The 20818-nt window shown below is 39.5% G+C and overlaps 1 protein-coding gene across 2 annotated transcripts in view; it reads right to left on the bottom strand.

Moving 5' to 3' along the window:
- The window catches only part of MTMR12 (myotubularin related protein 12), a 33249-nt gene extending 16373 nt beyond the window's left edge, over positions 1-16876 (bottom strand). The window contains exons 1-7 of one of the 2 annotated variants that reach the window (XM_005527994.3): positions 16697-16876; positions 8800-8854; positions 7509-7648; positions 5700-5772; positions 4394-4524; positions 3669-3762; positions 1107-1230 (exon numbers count right to left, since the gene is read on the bottom strand). In XM_005527994.3, the coding sequence (XP_005528051.2) occupies positions 1107-1230; positions 3669-3762; positions 4394-4524; positions 5700-5772; positions 7509-7648; positions 8800-8854; positions 16697-16876 (797 nt within the window). Of the gene's footprint in view, positions 1-1106; positions 1231-3668; positions 3763-4393; positions 4525-5699; positions 5773-7508; positions 7649-8799; positions 8855-16374; positions 16450-16696 lie in introns of those variants that run through there. The other variant, XM_014256995.2, reaches the window with a different exon arrangement.
- Positions 16877-20818: the final 3942 nt, after the last annotated feature.

The raw sequence follows: 20818 nt of genomic DNA, 5'->3' as shown, positions 1-20818 counted from the left end.
TTTAATGATGATGAGTTTTCTAGCTCAAATTCTAATTATATATTCACCTTGCTACAATAATCTTCTCTACTAGATAATTCTATTCTAAATTATATAATTATATAATTCTAAATTTCTATTGTCCTCAAACCTGTCCCTTTATTTTCAGCTGAATAAGGCTTTTCTCCCAACCTTGAGGTCTTAAATATTTTCATTGCAACACTCCCCTGCCTTTGCAAAGGTGCAGTTAAGCGTAACCTCTAACATTGATGGCTAAGACCACCTTGATTCTCTCATGCTTTCTTGTTTCAAAATATACTCTTGAAGTATTAAGTGACTAGTTCTGTTTCCATGCCTGTTAAGCAGTTCACTCCTAACTCAGGAATGTCATTTAATATATCAAGGATTTCCAGCATCAACCAATACTATTTATGTTTAAAACCCAGAGAAGCAATGAAGTTAAGTACTTAAATTCAATTTGGGTCTCCCAAGACAGAGTTCTAGAATAAGTAGTTAAGACACTGAAACACTAGTTTCCAAGGTCTGTGAAATCTTTCAAGATTTGACTATGAAACAACAGCAGAAGTATACAATGCCTTGTATACATCCTGAGGGCTCACCAATAAATGCTACTCAGCTAAACTGGTGGCCAAGCTCAGCTGAACCTTCCCCTAATGGCAACACAACTTCCACCAGAATATTTTTCAAATTACTTTAAACCAGTTACTTTTTCCCCACCCAGTCCCATCCTAACTAAAACAGTGGAAAATTTCCAGTGCACATAACTTGAAATTTTACCACAGTAAAGGACTGAGAAGGTGTCATCCTAATGAATATGATAGAAGTGTAGGACTCAGCCATATATATTTTCTATTCTCCGCTCCTAGATACACTTGAAGCTTGATTAGACCAAGCTCTTCAGTAGTTTGAATCTAATGTTGAAGTTAACCCTGCTTGAACTAGGGGCTGTGCAGGATCACCTCCTGAGATTACAAACCAAACTATTCCATAAATAAAAATGGAAACCAAATCTTAAAAATTGTTGTAAAAAAACGTATCATTCCCAGCATCAAAGTTACACTGATTTTCACAAGTCCAAAGTTCATTATTAACTAGGGCAAACTTACTTTTCAGAGACTCTGTAGCCTTCATTGGTGGTCACCGCTTTGTATTTCACATTCCCTTTGGTCCGCTCCAACTCATCACGCCAGTCCTCGAGGGTCTCAAACATCACAGTTTGGTTTCTCCCATCTGTCAGATATCAATAATATGAACTTTCCAGACTGTCAGGGACTCTAACACAAAAAAATCCTAAGTAAACCTGTTAGCCGCCATTAAGGCAAGCAAGCAGAACCTCTTGTGTACAGAAAGCCTTGAGTCAAAGACAAAATGTCTTTGTACACCACCTGCTTCTATCTGATTTTTAACAATAGCAATATTCTGTCAAATACTGCTGTGACTAACAACTCCAGGAACAGTTTCTCCTGCAGAAGCTAATTAGTTGTTATAGACCTTCCATACAGTTGGGGCTGTGTTCACATACAGCCTAAAATGCAGGATACTATGCAGCAAATGTTTTATACTAATGCAGCTGACTGGTATCCAAACCTGTAGTTTAAATGCAGAATTAACAATCATACCAAAAACCCTTCTACAAAAATTTCAGATATTGCATTTCATTTAAGGTTTGTTTTCATCTCATAAATAGTTTTGCATTGAATAGAACATTTCAGGCACTCAGTAAGAGCAATTCAGTCTCCATACTTTCAGCTGAGAGTCTTCCCTGTAATTCTACTTAGCCACCTCAGAAACAGTTAAGACAGCAGCTTAATTTAGCCTCAAATCTTGTATAACAACCATATAATTTATGGAGTAATGTCAATTGTTTTAAGCACACATCCTAATTAAGCAACATTCTACAACTTCTGCTAATACTGAATTACCAAAGAGCACTATAATTTCCATGGAAGATACAATGGCAATTTGAAACTTTCCACTGTAAGAAGATAAGGTGGATGAAAAATTTACAGCTTGGAACAGAACATTATTGATGAGCTCTTGGAGACAAGATTTTAGAGGTATCAGACTGTGAGAGGCCTAAAAAACAATTTCTACAGTCTACATAGCTTAGCCTGTAATAATTTTAAGAATTTTATGAATAGACACCTAGCCCCTTAATACTGAAAACAGCTATTAAAACAGGAAGGAATTGTGGGACAGCATTACAATGCTACTTTAAAGAGTGAGCTTCTCTCAGGCTCAGTCTCTGCCTGGAAAAGCTTGCAGTCCTCCCATTGTTTAGAGCTGAAACAGAACACCAGTTTCAGGTGAAGCCTGCAGGAACTACCTGAGCCAGCGACATGCCTTTCCTTGCCAACAGTGTGTTCCTGGGCTGCTTCAGCAAAGCCACTGTGTACCAGCTGAGTGAAGGCACCACTGCTCTCAGCTGGAGGGCTGTGCCCAGTGCTGGGCTCCCCCATGAAAGCTCCTGACCTGGCCCAGTGAAGGCCCTCTGTGATCATTAAAGGACCCAAAGCACCTGGTATGAGGAGAGACCGAGCTGGGATTATTCAGAAAAGAGGGCTCAGCAGGAGCCGATTTCCCTGTGTGGATAAACACTGGAGGTGGAACAGGGGAGGGGAGTACAGAAGATGGATCCAGAGTCAGTGACTTGAGAAGAAGCAGTTATGCACAAGCTGAACTACAGCAAATCCCACTTTTACACAACAGTAACATTTTTCACTATGAGGAGGGTCAAACAATGAAACTGACTGCCCAGAAAGGCTGTGGAGTCTCAATACTTGAAGATATTCCAGACCCAATTGGACATGACTAAGCTTGATGCAGTTAACCCTACCCTGGGGAGGGGCATATGGACAAGAACATGACTAATTTCCAGAGGCCTCTTCTAACCTCAGCAATCCTGAAATTCCTTGACATATTTTGGTAAGTGTTTGATTAACACCTTGCACACATCAAAACCTCCCTCAGTGAAAGGAATTGGTGTTTCTGGTGCACTAAGGATCAGGTTCCTAATTCAAAACAGCACTATTATTTCAGCTAAGGTCTGAATTATAGAATGCTAGAAAGTGCACTGACGATTTTTTATCCTGAATTTTGTAGCCTAATGTGTTATTTCGCCAATTTTGATCAAGTGGGAAGATTATGTAATAGGTCAGATATAAGAGGAAGTCATACGCCTTGCAAACTTATGCTTTTTTTTGCAATTGCCTGGAAGAAGCATATTGCTTGCAAATAAGAGCAAAAGGGGAAATACTTTCTCATAGGATGCCACTGCAAATGCAGTAATTTCAGAATTAGGAGCAGGAAGTCTGGTTCACAGCAATAATACAGAAAAACCACACTGTTAAAACAAGCAAAGTATTTTTGAGATGAACCACATGAAAAGCATTTGCACATTTTAGTCACAGTAAATTTTCAATCCAGGGATGCTACTCCTGCTTGGAAAATTTCTGTGCAGCTTCCTGAAGGACACCAAAACCAACAGGAGACAGTTAAGAGGTTTTTAGCAACATGCCAAACAATTTACAGCAAAAGAATGATTTTTCCTTTGAGGCTATCTGCCAGCAGGACAGAGCCATAAGCTGAGCACAAACTCAACTATGGACCTCCCAGACTGCTTAATGAACTAACTATGCGACAAACAGATTAAAAAAAACCACATTTACCTGTGTTGTTTGGAGCAGCTGATGCATAAGAGAACAGAAACAAACGTTTAAGCAGCTTAGGAGTCTGGCTATGATGAACTATACCACTGACGATCTAAAAAAGGACCAAAAATTAACACACACAACAAAACTGTCAGTGAAAAAAAATGCCTTTTTATTTTTACCAACCCCTCCATCCAGGTTTTAAACAAAACTGATAAATTCTATCTCCAACAGCTGAAACCTGACTTCTAGTAAGGTTTCTCTGTCTGCAAGACTCTGTACCTACTTTGTAGTAATATTATATATAATACTACTAAGTAGTATTGTATATGTTCAACCTCCAGAATTACTCTTATTTAAATAAAGTTAGTTGACTCTTAGTTTGGAGTTCAGACTAACTTGCCAAAGTAACACTATATTGAAGTCTAAAATATAATGAATTACATGTCACAAATAGAACAGCTTTACAGCTTGCCTGAGCTGGAGCTAATTTCCTGTAACACCCCCAAATTCCAGTTTTCTTTAAAAAGACACTACTATCTTTTAACTGCTATGAAGAATGAAATATTTAATGAAATCAGTCTTTTACTTTGTGTCTTAGCTGGAAATGATCAGGAAACACTTCCAAGTTTCAGGGATATCTCAGAGTGAATTTCATCCTTCTCTCATCCTCACAACACCCAACACCCAAATTGGTTAAAAATGGTTAAAAATAGAAGAGCAAATCAAGTTACTATACATACTCTTTTCACTTCCTCTTCTTTTGTGTATCTCAGGCAGAAGTTAAATACCCTAAGGTCTTTACAGTAGATAATTAACTTCTCTGGGTATTTTTTAAGCTGCCCTGTTAGAAGTTTCTTTTTCTCATCATAAACTGCAAAATTAAAAAGCAAAGTAAATATCAAAAAGGTACTTGTATGTTGATAAAGTTGTCCCTGGCTGACTTCCCAGAATCCTCAAGAAACTAATTCAAGCCCAAGTTTTCTCAAGACAAAACAAGCCTCCTACAACACAGGCTAGCAAGCTCTTGTGCTGATATTCAACCTGTTCATTTAAAACCCATCAAATTACTTCATACAAGGTAAAAGGCAAATTTGCAGCAAACCAGCTGCTCAGTGGTTATATCTGTTCACATTCTGACTGCATACTAAGTTTAAAGTTTCAAGATACATAAAGAACAATTTAGTAGTTTTACCCAAGGGGAAGTCCCCAAACATCTGAGATCATTCTAAGTTCCTTAAAAATACTTTTTTTAATCACCATGAAGTCTACAAGGCAAACCTCTGCTCATTTCTCTTTGAGGATGTACCATTTCACAATTTCAAGTGCTGCCAGCTGGGCCACTGTACATAAAACTAAAGTGTCTCATAATCATCTGCACTGGTCTGTCCCAGTTCACAACTTCACAAATCCACATCACCACATATAAATACTCTGAATACCCACAACTAGTCCAAGAACAGGATTCTCAATAAAGCCTTCCCCTACTTAAAATCATCAGCCCCATTCTAATTTATCTTTTTTAGCAATACTGGCACATCTCTAAGCCCTGATGCAAAGCACTCGAGATTTAGTTGGTAATTAAAACCCCCTTTTCCATCTCCTTTAATAAGCTGAAGACATCATGACCCTCATAAAACAAAGTTCCCTTAGACAAACAAAAATAATTGTTTGAGAATTTAATACCTGTACTGCTATTGCTCAAATGAAGTGAATACATCCATATTTATAGAAATAGTTGATACACTGGAAGATCCTTATCTTTTTAATTTAGGGACTTTTCACAGTACGCTCTCTGCTTTGAACCACTGCATTCTGAAGAATCATTTTGTCTGTTCCAGCAGACAATTAATCAAATTAATTTAATCAAATTAATTCAACAAGCTTGAGGGGTAAGACTGAGTTCTGATAAATTTCTTATCTGTCGTTTCATCATTAAATATAACTGCAGCTGCTTTTTTAAAATCTGATGTTTTTCAAAAAAAAAAGATGTACATGTACAAGGAGCACCAGCATTCTAAGACCCCAAGTGGTAGAAAGCTGACTTACCTCCATATATTTGATCTACACATTGCAGAGTTATGTCATTTTCTCCTACAATCTTATTCTTAAATTGTGGCTCCTAGAAACATTAAAAAAAATTGTAGAAATGTCACATTACAGTACCACCTTTTGCCAAGTAAAGGCTTTCCATACATTCTTTTCATATCAGCATTACTTCTTATTCTTATAAGCTGTGTAAGGCAGGAAACAGAAGAACAGTTATTAAAATACAGACAGATGGAAGTTACACACACAGTATAGCTTTATTTAAATCTCAGCCATGCTTGAAATGTAGATACAGTTTTTACTTTTCAAATAGCTTCAAAGCATACATTTCTGTTGAGAGTAATTTTTCAAACTAGAGTCACTGCTGTAAACAGGAAATACAGTAACTTCATGTAATCCAAGCCCTTTTATGACAAGTTTCCTTGCTATGGGAACCTGGCAGGAAATAAAAAGCCAACAAGTATCTCAAGAACATTCCAACATTAAAGCCAGATTTATCACTGGGTAAAGTGGAGACACACACACATAACCCAATTACTTTATCTATTGTGCAGATAAACTTGAAGTGATTTGGAGTCCCCTTCTACCATTACATGAGTTCAGTTAAAAATGGTATTTTAGTGATACCACAATGAAACACTATTATTTTCAATACTATTACCAAACAGTGGATGTATACTACATTAGGAAATTATATTTTACTGTGAAACAGTTAGCCTTATTCAAGTTACTTCCAGGTCTGCAGTACTCTGAAGCAGGTAGCTAATACTGAACTTTTTTTAAAAGAAGTATAGTTGACTTGGCATGTTACGAACCCAAGGTACAAAGCCAGCAGGGAACAGAAATTAGCATAGTCACTACCAACTTTCCACAGATCACCTGAAATTTACATCAAAAGATTCTGCAGCTTTGTCTTCATCATTTCCAGAAGGTCCAATAATCTTTATTTGACTACAGAAGCCTTAGTTTAATGTTTAAACTTTATGAAGTTTTACCCCAAGAAACTTCTGACTACAATCAACATTTGTCAAATGATATTATTCTCATTGTCAAGATCACCTTGAACTTGGGAGGCATTAAACTCTCTTTTCACTTCTAACACCTAAATAAACTATTTTAATACTTATGCTTATCAAAAGCACTGTGGCAGTACCATTCTCCTCTGACAGCTCAATTTGAGCACCTAAACCAAAGGAAAAAGATTAAAATAATTTTTAAGATTTGTGGAGTTTTTAGCATTTTCATTGTTTGCAAGCTCAACAGCACTAGGCTTTAAAATCTTTTCAGTAAACACTGGACTTTGAATGAAATAATTCACAGCTTTATTGAGCCACATAATTTTTCAGAGCATTTCCGCTGAGTATTAGCTTACTCAGTCTTGTACAGCCTGAAATGATTCTGCAGATGTAGCCCAAAGTCAAATCAGGCAGATGTTATCCATCATCAGAGACATTCACACTTCCACAAATGCTACCAAGACAAAGAGCCAGAAATCTGCTTTAAACAAACTGTTGATTAGTTTTCAAAACAATGGGTTCTTTTAACTTAAGCTTCACCAACTTACAAAATATAAAAATAGTTATAAACCATGTCTAATGTAAGTGTCCACATAAATGCTTGCATTGCCTTTGCTTAAAATAGTCATTAGAGCTTGAGGAAGGATCAAGCAGATGCAGACTGATTCAAGTTATTCTGCACCCATTAGGAAATTTTACACATTTATGTTCATTCTGTGTCTTTACATAAGGGAAAGCCATGATTATTTATACAGAGCCTGTTTAGTCATAATTAGAAGACTTGTTTTCTTACATTATCATCTGAAGCAGAATCATCATCAAGGAAAGAAATCTTAAAGTTTGTGCACACGAGTTTCCCGTAAGTGCCACGATTTGACCCATCTTCTTGCATATACTTGTACACTGTGCTGGCTTCACAAAGCAGAAGTTCACCTGTAGAGAAGAAACACAGACTTGCAACATTAACTGACATTTACAATTAATAATTTCAATTGTTATCTCAAACACAGCAATAACTTCCTGACAGTTTCTCAGAACTGTATGCCTAAAGATAGTTCATCACAGTTACACAAAGCCACTACAAGGAAGCTCCTGGAATCAGCACATTGAGAGCCTTCCAGGTTACTAACATTATTCCAGAAGGCCTGAACTGCAGATGTTGGGGAGTTCTGTTAACCAGAGGTACGTGTGTCATGGACTACTCCAAGTGCCAGGAGAAGAGCAATCATTTGAGCGTGTACTTGGAAAAAATACAAAATCCAGCAAGAGCCATTTATGTAGTCAGTAAACAAGTTGAAAAATATTCTAACCTTCCTTACTGTTAAACTTTAAGAATGCTGAAACACTGAATTAGTTATTTCAGGTTCAACACAGTTATTTTTTCATAGCTTTGACTGTTATACAGGTCCCAAAGCTATTTCGGAAGTCTCAAACACAAGTTTGCATAAATAATAGTCAATTAAGTTCTTGTGTTAGAACCCACAGGAACTGAACTTCAAATTTAAGAAAGAAAAGTTTTAACAGATGTGATCAGACATCTTGGTCCTTCCTAAAAGTGTAGGAAACCAAGCAAAAGAATACGAGTTTATAGTAAATTTTTACATGTATTTTGTCTTTCCTTATCTTGGAAAATACTTGTAAAAAAAAATAATAATTGCATGTTACAAAAGAAAACTTAAACAGTAAATGAAACATTGGAAGGCCCAAGTAACTCACAGCAGAGGCAAAAGACACTAGAAGGTAAATTTCTTCTAGTTCTTATCTTCACTTCCGAACAAACAAAACCCACCCAACTTGAACTTCTAAGAAACAGGGCAAACTCAAGTATTGACAGTTCTCCACATGCAGCTTACCTGAGGACATTGTACTCTGTAAAAAAATTGTTTTTATAGAGTTTTTAATATTCCATGCAGATGAGATTCTAAAAACATTGTAACCTGAATGGGTTTTAAAACCAAACCATGCATTTTACCACTTGTCACACTGATGTCACATGAGTGTTTGCTGCAGACATGGAAATATTTAAGTATTGTTCATTAATCACTGATTTTTATTACTTAAGTCTAGTAATATACAACAGTTACCTGGTAATAAGTGAGGATTTACTTCCTTTTCTATGGGTTCCTTTATATGTATTTCCTAAAGAGAGAAAATGTAATTATTACTTTGCAAAGATCATACCTTTAGCACATGCTGTAAAGAATTACACCCTCCCAGCTTCAATTCCTCACATTCTGGCAAGTTAAAATTAAAGAGAAAAGCCTCCTAAATGAAAGGAGTATACATCTGCAATTTGATCTTTTGACTTAAAGTCAGAAGTCTATCTGCCAAGTAATTGTTTTGACATCCAGTGTCAGTTAAATGCATTTGTGAACACACAAAAAAATGCACCATTTGTGTGACAGAAATAAAACATTACCAATATTTTCTAAGTTCTCTCAGCACACCTAAATGGATAAACTTAAGCATAAACTTAGTACTACAGCACCATCTCCCAACTTGTTCATAAGCTTTTCCATGAATGACTTGATATATGTCTAATGTATCCTCCAGTTTTTCAAGTTTCATCCATGACTCCCTGTTTCTGATTTTTTACATGTATTATTTCAACCAAAGTACAAAATTTTTTTAAACAGCACTAACATGACTATATGGAAACGTATTCCAGGATCTTGGAGCTAAGAGGTAAAACCTGGTGACAGGATATCCTTCAGTTTTGACCCAAATTGCACAAAACAAACATATTAAATTCTGTGTCACTTATTCTAGCCTTTAGCCACTGACAGTTGGCCTAAAATCTCCAGCCAAAAGACTGTTAAACTAGAGGAGATGCTACACCCTTCCTGCTCAGCCTGTTCAGAACTTCCTCCTCCAAGTCCAAATCACTTTGCATGCATTGGAGTCTTTCTGGAAAGCCATTAGATAACTGGAAACCCCCCTGAGTGCACAGCAGTAAGCAAGCTAATTTTAGTTCATCACCAGCATCCAGAGTCAGCTACTGCAATTCAAGGCAAGCAATCAAAAGAAGACATAAGCAATAATAATTTTGCTGGATTAAATACAGAGAAACAAAAGCCCCTGAGAATACAAAAATAAACAGCCTCTGCCATTCACATAAACACTTGCCCTCCACACCCGGAAGACCTAGAACTTAGTTTGAAGGTTGCACAGCAAAGCTAAAACCAGCAGGAAACCACGTCATGAGAACAGCAGAGATGTTCAAGATAGGACAAAAAGAGAAAAAGGTTATAAAATTAAAGTGGTAGTGGTGTGAAGAAAGAAATCCATAACTACAGCTGACAACTAAGAGAGAAAACAAATCCCAGTTTGCTGCCTTTGTCTTCTAAGTGTGGGTGCTGTAGAAGTCATACTTAATCGAAGTTCAGGCTTGTCAGCTAAAAAGTTAGCTAAAATGTTACTATTACTTAAGCTGAATACTCCTGCATTCAGAGGAGAAATATATACACCTTTTCTTCCCCCAGTGTTGTCCCCTCACCAGTGGCAGCTTTAAACTATTGTTTGGGTTTACAAGTGTCTGTAACAGCTCTGCCTTTCACAATTACTCTTTGTGTACAACTACATACAATACTTCTCAGAAAACTACATGCCAACAATCACTTCCACAGAACAGTAAAGCAGTTATACTAGCCAGGTGCTTTCCCAGCACCTCTGACTTTGGGAGATGCCATAAAAAAATATACTGCCTCTGCACACACACTGTTCGTACTTACTGCCATGAGTACTAGTTTATGCTGGTGTTGGCAGAACTGAACTGAAGAAAAAAAAAATCGACCCCAAAGAAGTTCTTTGAGCTCACACACATCTGTTAAAATGCAATGAAGCTTTTATAATGTGTTTCAACAGCAAATAATCTTGAACAAGTAGTTAGGGTTTTGGTTACAAGTTAAAATTGGTTATCTTCTGAATGGAGTTAGAAGTTTAATCAAATTGCATCACAGCAAATTAGAGACCACAAAGACTGAGATTACCTTGTAAAATCCAGTTTCAATTTGTTGGAAAAAGCCTACAGCCACTGCAGTGTAGTATAGTGTAGGCACTGTAAGTGTTTATGATAGGTAGAATTCCTATAACATTCAACAGATCCCAAGAGTTAAGCCTCCAGAAGAGTTCTATGTGAAATTCAACATTTACATTCCCACAATAAATTAATAAACATATTAAAGATGGTTTTGATACATATATGCTAGAGATAGCTAGACCTCAAGCCGTGAGTGCCGCTGAAGAATCCATGACGCTGCACTTATTTTCCTAGGGTGGGTATTAAAAAACATGAGATTTTACATACATTTTGTATGTACTCTTTCCAGTGAGAAGGTAAAGGTCTGCAAAGAAAAATTAACTCACCATCAATTAGTTCAAGTTGTGTAGGAACTCACATGTAAATTCAGCTGCCACCTCCACTCTGTTTCAACTTCGTTTTTATAATGAATATAAGTTTTGGGACAACACAGATCTTACCACTAACTGAAGAGCCTGCTGACACTTCAATTCATACTGCTCAACGCCCCTTTAATCAGTCACAAGTTGACAGTCACTCACCCACTACTTTATCCCTGGGTTTGTCTGACAACACGGTGAGGTAATTTGTAAAATCAGCTGGGAAGTATGTACTTGTCCTACATTTGGTTTTAGTGTTAGTGCCTATTGTTAGCAGAAGTGGCTCATCAACAGGCCAGATGAGCACAGAAACAAAAGAAAGGGAAGAAGCAGAAGTAAGTCTGCCCCCTTCTGCAAGCTACTGAATACATTTGGACCTCAGAAATCTTCACCTTCTGACCATTTTGAAGCTAAGCATGCAAGTACTTTCCACCTGTGACCATTGAAAGCTATGCAAACCTCTAGACAGACAGTTTTTCATCTGTATCTCTCCCCTCTTCTGAATGCCCCAAGCAGCATTTTGTCACTTCTTACTTAAGATAAAACTTGGGAAGCCCTACTATCAGCCAGGTGTTAAAAGCAGTCACCCATAGGACACCACGCAAATGAGGAAAATTAACTTTGTTTCTGTAATTTCTGAGGCAAGGATTTCAACTCAGCTGAAGGTTTTAGAAACTTTTTTCTAAGTGATAATTCTCACCTGTGCAATTACCTTGTGCTATATTCCTTCTTCCAGGCTCTCAAACCGTGGTAAGAAATACAGCAATGCTCTTTAATTATCAGTTTTAACAGAGAGTACCAAATTATGCCAAAACTTCAAGTTAACATGTCACACCAAATTAATTCATAGTACATCCTCCTTCTTGCTAACAGAAAAGTAAAAGCTGTCTTCCCTAAGGAAAGTTCTCTTCCTGTTTTTTACCGAAATACAAGGAATAACTGCACAGTTTGCAATATCCAGGGACTACAGTCAGCTCTCCTCCAAAAAAAAAAAGTATTTAAAGGGATTAAAATATTTTCCTCAAGTCTGTCTAGGGAGACAAGTCTTCCCCAGTCGCTGAAGGCCATGAGTGAGGCAACAAAGTTTAGGGCAACAAGGTCAAGCAGGAGCTATGTTATATTAACAGGGTCCTAAGGTTGGAGCAGGAAAGGAATTCCAAATGACTTCTGCTTTTTGTCCTACGTGTCACCACAACTTGAGAGCAATTCCTCTCACTCCACAGGAGGGTAAACAACTGTGTACTGGAAACATGAACAAGAGAAAAACATTCCCTTCATACCAGAATCCAACTCTTGATAGAGAATCTGTCATAACTGACATACAGATACATATATGTGCCTGCTGATACCGCTCATCTCCGCCAGCAGAGACACCACGCATACAGTCTCCTGCTGCAAACTGTCAACTCTAAACCTAGCTTATCCCACAGTAATGCTTCCACTGATCCACAGCTGAACATTTGTGCAACATGTAATTCCAAGAATGAAAAATAAGACTTTTATTAAACATGCTGAGAAAACGTCTGAAAGATTCAAATAAAGAAGGAACAAGTTATCACTTCCAAGGTATCAAGGCTACTGGCTGAAACAGCTGACAGCTTTCAAAGCTGAGAGCAAACAGTGCTGCAAGAACACTGAACACCTTGATGTTTTTATATAGTTTTCCAAAAGTAAATTCTGTGCAAGGAAGTTCAACATCTTGCTGAAATTTGCTATGAGCATCTGTTTTTTTCATATTGACTTCACTAAAAGAGCGGTGAGGTAAAGATAAGTGTATACTTAAGAAAGTTATCAGCTGTGAAAGACAAACTGTGTACTGAAATACTTGCAAATTAGTTGTGGTGCTCCAACAAGTTAATACAGTGCTCCTGAGTAAAATACACTTTTGTGGAACAGTTCCACTGAAATTCCATACTAAAGAGGAAACACCTGCACAAATGCTGAGTATCTACTTTGCATCCAGAAACAAACCACATTACATACCTGCTACTTTCTGAAGGACTCCTTTCTGGTCAAACAAAAAGCCTAATCCCACACTGTATGCCATACAACCCAGAGCATATACTTACTACTACTACTTTAATAACATTGCTGAGAATAATCTCCTGCTGTTTGTTTTCCTTCCTTTCACAGCTCCATTATCCAGAAGAGTCTATTAGATCATAGCATGTGTTTTCCCTATCCGTTTCATCTCTTATCCCTTCCTCTTTCCTTACATTGTCCTGTCCATCTCCTCTGACATCAATGTCTGGTTTTGACCATGTAGCCCAGCTGTCCACTTCACCAACTCCTATTCCTTATTCCACCCTTCAACTCCACCACTCCAGTTTTGAAGGAGGAACATACTTTTTAAAGACTGATTGCCACAGACCACACAATATTGTACCAAGATTTACAAGCAAGAAGTATTCACGGTGGTTATGAGCTAACAACAGAGCAGGATCTAAGAGACGAAGCACACAAGGTATGAAAGTTACCCTCAGCAGTTTGTGGTGTATCCCAGATTCCAGAGGCAAGCAGCATGAAGCAGAACAACCTCTTCCATAGTTTAAAGGTTAACACAGGAAAAATCATCCCTTAATAATGAGGGATGTTGGAAGGATTTAGCTTTAAAGAATGCATGGAAAAATACCAACTTTAAGCTTGAAATCAAATTTGCAATTTCATTTTTTGTGCAAATTAAGATTTTTAGGAAAATACGATCTAGCTTGTTTGACCTGTAAATAACTTCAGTTTTCAAAGTTTGAAATAGTTAGAAATCAAGAAGTAATTCTCTGGTTCTTGTTTCACTGTCTCCACAGACACATATTCTGTGATCTGAAATGTCAAAACATTGACTTTATACCCTAGTATTCACCCCACTTCCTGCAGGGTAGCCAAGTCTGTCCTGAGGGGAAGTGTGTCATTAATATCAACATCCTACGGTCTCACTCTCAACAGACCACTGATTGATTTGCAGTTCCATACAGCAGAGCCTAACTAGGTTATATTTAGTCAGATGTTAAAAACACTGGTTTTCCAGACATTCTGTGGTTTCACAGCAGAAATTAGTTCTGTTCCTTTAATAAACAGCATTTTCTTTTCACTCCTTGTTTCCATCTGGTCATTTAATAACAGGAATAGGGTTTCTGTTTCTTTTCATGCTCAAATTAGCACACACAGCAGCTTAAAGCTGACTTAATTTTATTTTTCAGAATATCGCCTACTGTGTCCCGCAGGTATCTCTAGACGGACTGAACAAGGTGGGGCCAAATCAAAACTCAGCTCTGCCTGTTAACTTCCCTACTGCAGGGCTCCCCTAACCTGGAAGCAGCAGTTTAAGGCCTGCTTCCTACTTTAAAACAGCTTCCCAAGCAAATCAGGACAAGACCACAGAAGCTGGAGGCTGCAAGCAAGGGAAGGCAACGTGAACTCTATTGCTCTGTACGACATAGTGGTCGATTGGAAATCTTGCCTCAGGCTCAAGTATAAAGCCATTCAACGCAAGGCTCTGCAAATTCATGGAGAAGTCCACCATTAACTCCAATCCTACACAGCTGAAATCTCAAGCTCGTGAAATCCCTGAACTGCTCTTTCCCACCTTCTGACATGGCCTGCCAGAGGAAGCATCCCACCTGTTGCCAGTACTTCTTCCTCGAGCACCTGCAAGTTAAAATGCCTGATGTAAGCTCCCAGATGACCAAACTATGTTCCACATAAGAGGAATTAGAATTTCCACTGTTTTATCAGTCTAATTCCTTTTAAAACTCAACTAGATGAAAGTTAACTTGTACAGGAAACCTGTGTTCAGGAAGTTGTTTTTCTTGGGTGCACACAGGTCTGTGAGAGATGCTCACTTCTGCTTACTTTAGGATATTTAAGCAACATGCTTGTTATAGACACCAAAATGGCCTCACAGGTTTCATCACGTATCTAAAATTTTGTTTTTAATCCTCATACAAGCCACTAAAGTGTTCTGTTTCCTGTGTAACCATTAAGGCAGACATAGGCTGTCAACAGCAGAGTCAAGCTTGCTTCACTTGCTAATCACATCAGATCTCAGTTTCACTGTGTCTTTGAAGGTGCAAAAGGTGCCACTCTGTGGCAGAAGTCACATCTATAACACCAAGTTCCTTCTGCAAGAATGCATGAAATTCTTAAATTTAAGTGAAAGACGGAGAGGCTTAAAAGCAGCAAGAGCACGTAAAGAGTTAATGACTGCACTGTCTACTTAATCAGGATATTTCATAAAGAACCTCATCTTCAAGTATTGAATACATTAGTTATTCTTCCTGCAGCCATCAGAATCATATTTGAAGCATTACATCACTGCACTTAAAATCAAATTAAAGTACTCTTTATTATTTGGTGTCTTGTTGCAATATGTATATATTTACTTGAGCTCTTTACAACTAGCTATTTTTTCTGGCAAGCTTTAGTCATGCACCACACTCATTTGAACGGTGAAACGTCTTCCAGTAAGTCCAACAAGTGAAGTTGTTTCTTTCACAAAATCCAGTTCCTTGTATATTTTTACAAGGTACTTTCCAAAGGAGAAAAAGTGACCTCAGACAGGGGTATATTTGCTGACTTCAGAAGTATTTGTACCTATCATTTACATCTGATTTCACTTGGAAATACAAGAGATAAAACTTTTAAAGTAAACTGATGAAACCACAAGCCAACCAGGACTGAAAAACATATAAAACCAGATTTGCTATCAAGCAAACCAACTAAGGACATAAGTTTTAAATACCACAGCTGATTTTGGCCATAAGAAGTGATTGTTCTTTCAGATCTAGTGTAGGACAAAAACAGCAGATTCACCAAGGTCCTATCAGTGACAAAGTCTGCACTGACTAACAAGATTGACACAAATCTTCTCCTTAAGAAGCTCTCAAGAGAATTAACGATTAAGAAGAATCAGTTAGACACAGATTACAAAGAAATAGGAGGGGGAAAAACTCCAGCACTTACGACCCATATTCATCATTTTTTTTTCCCTGGAAAACAGCTGTTTACCAGGAATAAGAATGATGAAATGCAGAATAACAATACTGACCTAATACCGTGTGTTAACAAAATGACCTCAGTAAACTGAGCCTAAGGTCACTTTGATCAACCCGTCAACATAAGTTTCGATAAATAAGTGAAAGGACAACAGGCAGAACAATACCAAAGACACACAGAGAAACAGACACACTGCCAAAAATTCAACAGCGAGCTGTTAAGGAAGGATATTCAGGGCTTTCCAGCGGCGGAACTGATAGCAAGGAGCTCACCGAGCACAACGTGAAGTGATGCTGTTCGGGGACAATACGAACAACAGGTTCGGAAAGTCCCATCTTATGGGCCGAACAAACACAGCCCGACATCTGGCCGCGGCTTACAGAATATAACTCTGCTGACCAGACAGCTCTGTTTTTTCAGCTCTTTTCCACGCCGCTCACCCTCGGGGCAGTCCAGGCAGGCTGAGTCCCGCAGTGCCCGGCGGCAGCCCTAGTCCCGGCCCCACTCCCCCCAGCCCCGCACAGCGCTCCCCGCGCCCCCCGCCCCCCGCCAGGGTGCCCGGGGCTGCCCCGCCCGGCCCGCCCGGCCCCGCACCTCCGGGCTGATGTAGGCCACGAAGGACGGCTTGGCCGCCCTGGCCCCGCCGCCCAACATGGCCCCGGCCCGCGGCGGCGGCGCTTCCCAGCGCTCGTCCCGAGCGGGGAGGCAGCGGAAGGAGCGATCCCGCGGCAGCGCGGCGACGCCGAGCCGCATCACGGAGCCGGCGCCGCCCATGCCCGCCCCCGGCCACAGCCCCGAGCTCGGCCCCGCTCGGCGCCGGCCATTTCTGCGGCACCGCCTCCCGCCGCGCCCGCCCCCACGGGGCGCGGCCCGCGGCCCTCAGCGCGGGTAGGGGGGGTGCCTCGGCTGCCCGGTGTGTGCCCGGGGAGTGCCCGCACCGCTCTGCCCTCGGCCTGCGGCTGGAACCGACAGCGATCTCCCGCCGGCTTCTGTAATTTCGGGGTAACCACGTACCTTTGTGTGTGGCCGCAGGCACCTCCCGCTCCTGGCCTGTTCTTTGATCCAGCCACCACTTCCACAGCGTCATAAAATCGCAGAGTGGTTCGGGCTGTAAAGGACCTTAAAGCTCATCCGGAGCCAACCCCCTGCCGTGGGCACGGACACATTCCAGGTTGCTCAGAGCCCCACCCAGCCTGGCCCTGTGCACTGCTAGGGATGCGGCATGCACAGCTTCTCCGGGCAGCCTGTACCACTGCCTCACCCCCTCACAGTAAAGACTTTCTTCCTAATATCGCATCTAAACTTCGTTTAACTCATCTATTGCATTGTTTCTTACTCGACTGCCAAACCCTGTGTATCTGTGCACACTTAGAAGGCATCTCAGGAAAATCTAGTACAAGAAAAATGACATAAAATGTGTTTTCCATTAAATAATCCTCTAAACCCTCTAAAATGTGACTGCTGATACACCCCGAGAAGTCCTCTGCCTAATGTCTCCTTAATGTGTTACAGCCACAGCCTCCCTGGAATGTCGTCTTTGGACACTGTATAATCACAGCTGTAAATATAGACCAGGTTTAACCGGTATGTAGGTTACTTTTAAAAGCCTCATTTTTATATGAATACAGAACAATGCAAATATTGTTAACGGCCTGTGGCAATGCAGCAAGACTACCCAGCAATTCAAATGGCAAATGGTAACCCAGGTGACAATTTGTGCACAAAGTAGACTTTATGGAAATATTTTTACAAAAATAAAACATACTTTACAAACCTCAGTAGACCATAGGACATGAATATCAACAGCTCCTTCAAATATTAGTGATATGCACTTTTCATATAATTTCCCCCTCTTATTGTTTTAATACTTCTCTTTATTTACCTCGTTCCAAAACCAGACCTAGGAAAACTATAGAAGGAAAAAAAGGATTACATGGAGTTATAAGACAGCATTTATAACAGTTAAGTGGAGTGACTGCTTCAATTCAGAAATAAAGCAATTTCCCTGTTTTCAGAGTCAAGGAATGAGAAGTCATCCCAGAACAGAAGTCTTTTGGATTTAATCACCTTTTCTCTGGGAAAAAAACCCAAAACAACTCAGAGATTAGCTTTCCTTAGTAGTTTTATAACAAAGGCTATTCTGGTATGGGAACCCACGCTGAAGAGCTCTCATGTTTCACTCCACAGCTGCTTCCACATCATTCCTCACATCGCATCTGACCTCAGCTGCATAGGTCAAAAGTACACCCCATGGGATTAAACTGGTGCAAATCCAGGGTCAGGGGAAATGTGGGACACCACCTCTGTGCTCCCTAGAGTATTAAAGTACTTTAAGAAAGAGAACAACATATTAAAAAAAAAATCTTTCAAAGTACCTGGATTTAGAATGGGAGTAACGTGAATACCTCATCACACCATGAGGTTTACAGCACACTAAGGCAAAAATCAACTACTTACTGACATAGCATTTTTCAAAGAGGAAGGGATGTTTTGACATCAGGCCAGAGTCTTAACTCCGATGGGAAGTGCTAAAGCAGCCTTAATTCCCACACAGCATATGGGAATTCATTTTTCATCTTGTCATCCAACAAAGCGCTACATAAAAATAATCTGAATGTAACTGCTATTCTCCATCAGCAAAATACCCACATGGTGATGAACAGGGAGTACTTCATCCTGGGGTTCACTCTCCAGGATGCAAAATGTGTGGAACTGAACCCATTGCAGAAGAGATTTGGAGCTTTTTTGCTAGAATTTGAGGGCTGGATTTGTATTTCCCCTTAGTCAGTGTGTTCATCTTTTCTGGAATGGAAGAAATAACGCTATCACAAGCAAGTTAACTTACTCCACAGAAGAATATTATCATCTGAAAGGGCCAGCTGCAATCCTGACTCTGTGCCCAACAGATTACCAAGTGCCATGTTCTTCCCTTTCCCCAGGAAGAATGATATATTCTCACTTTCTCTTCTAAAATCTGGAGCTCTCTGCGGGGAGTATTCGCAAAAGTCAACTTCAGCCTTGCCACCTCATCTCTGCAGATTCCTGTCTGCAGGAGGGAAACTCAAAGACCTGTTCTGCTCTTCCTATAAACAAAGATTACTTTGTTTAAAAAATTCACATGCTATCAATTTGAACAGTTCTTCGGGCTGAATTCTCAGCTGTGCCCAGGCTTGGTGACACAACAGCTGATGGAAGTGAGACACAAAGGGACTGTTTGCAGCTTCTCTATCAGTTTTCTTTCAATGATCCTCTTAACTGCAACTTGTATCTCATATTTTCCTTTGTGGCAGTCGTCCTTGTCAGCATTTCCTTGGCTATGGGAAGTAAGTATCCTGCATAAGGGATTATCCTAGGCAGTATCTGGAGCACAGTTGGTGAAGATCTGTGAACAAAGCTCTTTGTATCACATTTCAGCTTTTCTGAGCCTTGGCCTTTGTAAATCTCGATGCCTTGGGGAGTGCAAAAGGTGCTTGCTGCTCAGTAGGTGCAGGCCACTGTGTTGTGGGTGCTTTGGTATAGGTTGGACAGATGTAATGAGTTCTTAAAGCCATCCATGAGCATTGAGCAAACTAACTAACATTACTATATCTATTTTTTACTTCCCATTTCCTCCTTCTGAAGAAAATAGGGGGTGTCTTTGCCATGCTGCAGACCTGCAAAGTCACAGGTGTGCATGACTCCCAGAGTAGTAAATCAGAGGCAGGAATCTGCAGCTGTGCTCCCCTTTGAACATTCATCATGGCTGGATCCAGGTCTGGACACTACTTTTAGTACATGCAACTCCAGTGGTGACACAGGAAAAGAATTTGAAGTAGCAGCTCAGAAGAGGATTTCAAACAATTACCATTTGTCAAGGTTCCATGATATTTCTATTCAGAAAATCTACCTGGGTGTACAGTTTGATTTTTCTTATTTTCACATTGTCTGGGCCTTACCAGAACTGCACTTAGGTGTGCAAACCTGGGTATTTCTGTTGTATCCATTCAGTTACTCAGACATTTCACAGAGTATTGCAGGTGCTCGTGTGTAACTCAGAGGGGAGGAGCTGTCTCAAAAGTGTTGGATTTACCCTGAGTATACAGAGATCTCCCATGCATGCTGGGTCTGATACTCCCTATTATACAGTTCAATTAAGTAACTGAGTTTAGGACTTTAGTATTTCAAACATTTTAAGAGAACACATTAAAGTGGATGAAATCAGTATCCAAGAAATACAGAAGATTTAAGATGAATCTGGTAGTCACATTACTGGGAACTATCAGGGAAAAAATCAGAAATGAGGAGTATACTGAGATGTCCTCTGGGAAAAGGTCACCAAATCAGTCTATAGACAGCCAGCAGCTACCTCTAAGGCTAAGACAATTTTCTGTGAAAAATCATGAATGTTAGCTTTCTGTAAATTAAGACAATTCTAAAAAAATAAAACAACAAAAACAAAAGCCATAAAAGGACTCAACTCTAAGATACTACTTCTAATATACTACTTGTAATACTGTATTCACACTGACATTTTCATTCTCCAGTATTTTCAGTGTCCTTCAGGAATCAGTTTCCAAACTTGCTTCAGATTGCAGTCTGTCACCTTTGAGGTGAGCTAATTTTTGAAGTATATGGTCAGAGATTCTGTCTCATGTAAACATTTTATGGTTCATCTTTGTTGCAGTGGCTTTTCTCCACTGATTGTATAGTGTGTTTCAATTTTTTAAGCAGTTTTCT

This window comes from Pseudopodoces humilis, chromosome 4 (genome assembly GCF_049639895.1).
Source record: "Pseudopodoces humilis isolate 2021_Gansu_Grassland_sample_001 chromosome 4, ASM4963989v1, whole genome shotgun sequence".
NCBI lineage: Eukaryota > Metazoa > Chordata > Aves > Passeriformes > Paridae > Pseudopodoces > Pseudopodoces humilis.
Note: the sequence above shows the minus strand (reverse complement) of the source record. Positions and strands in the feature narration are given on the sequence as shown.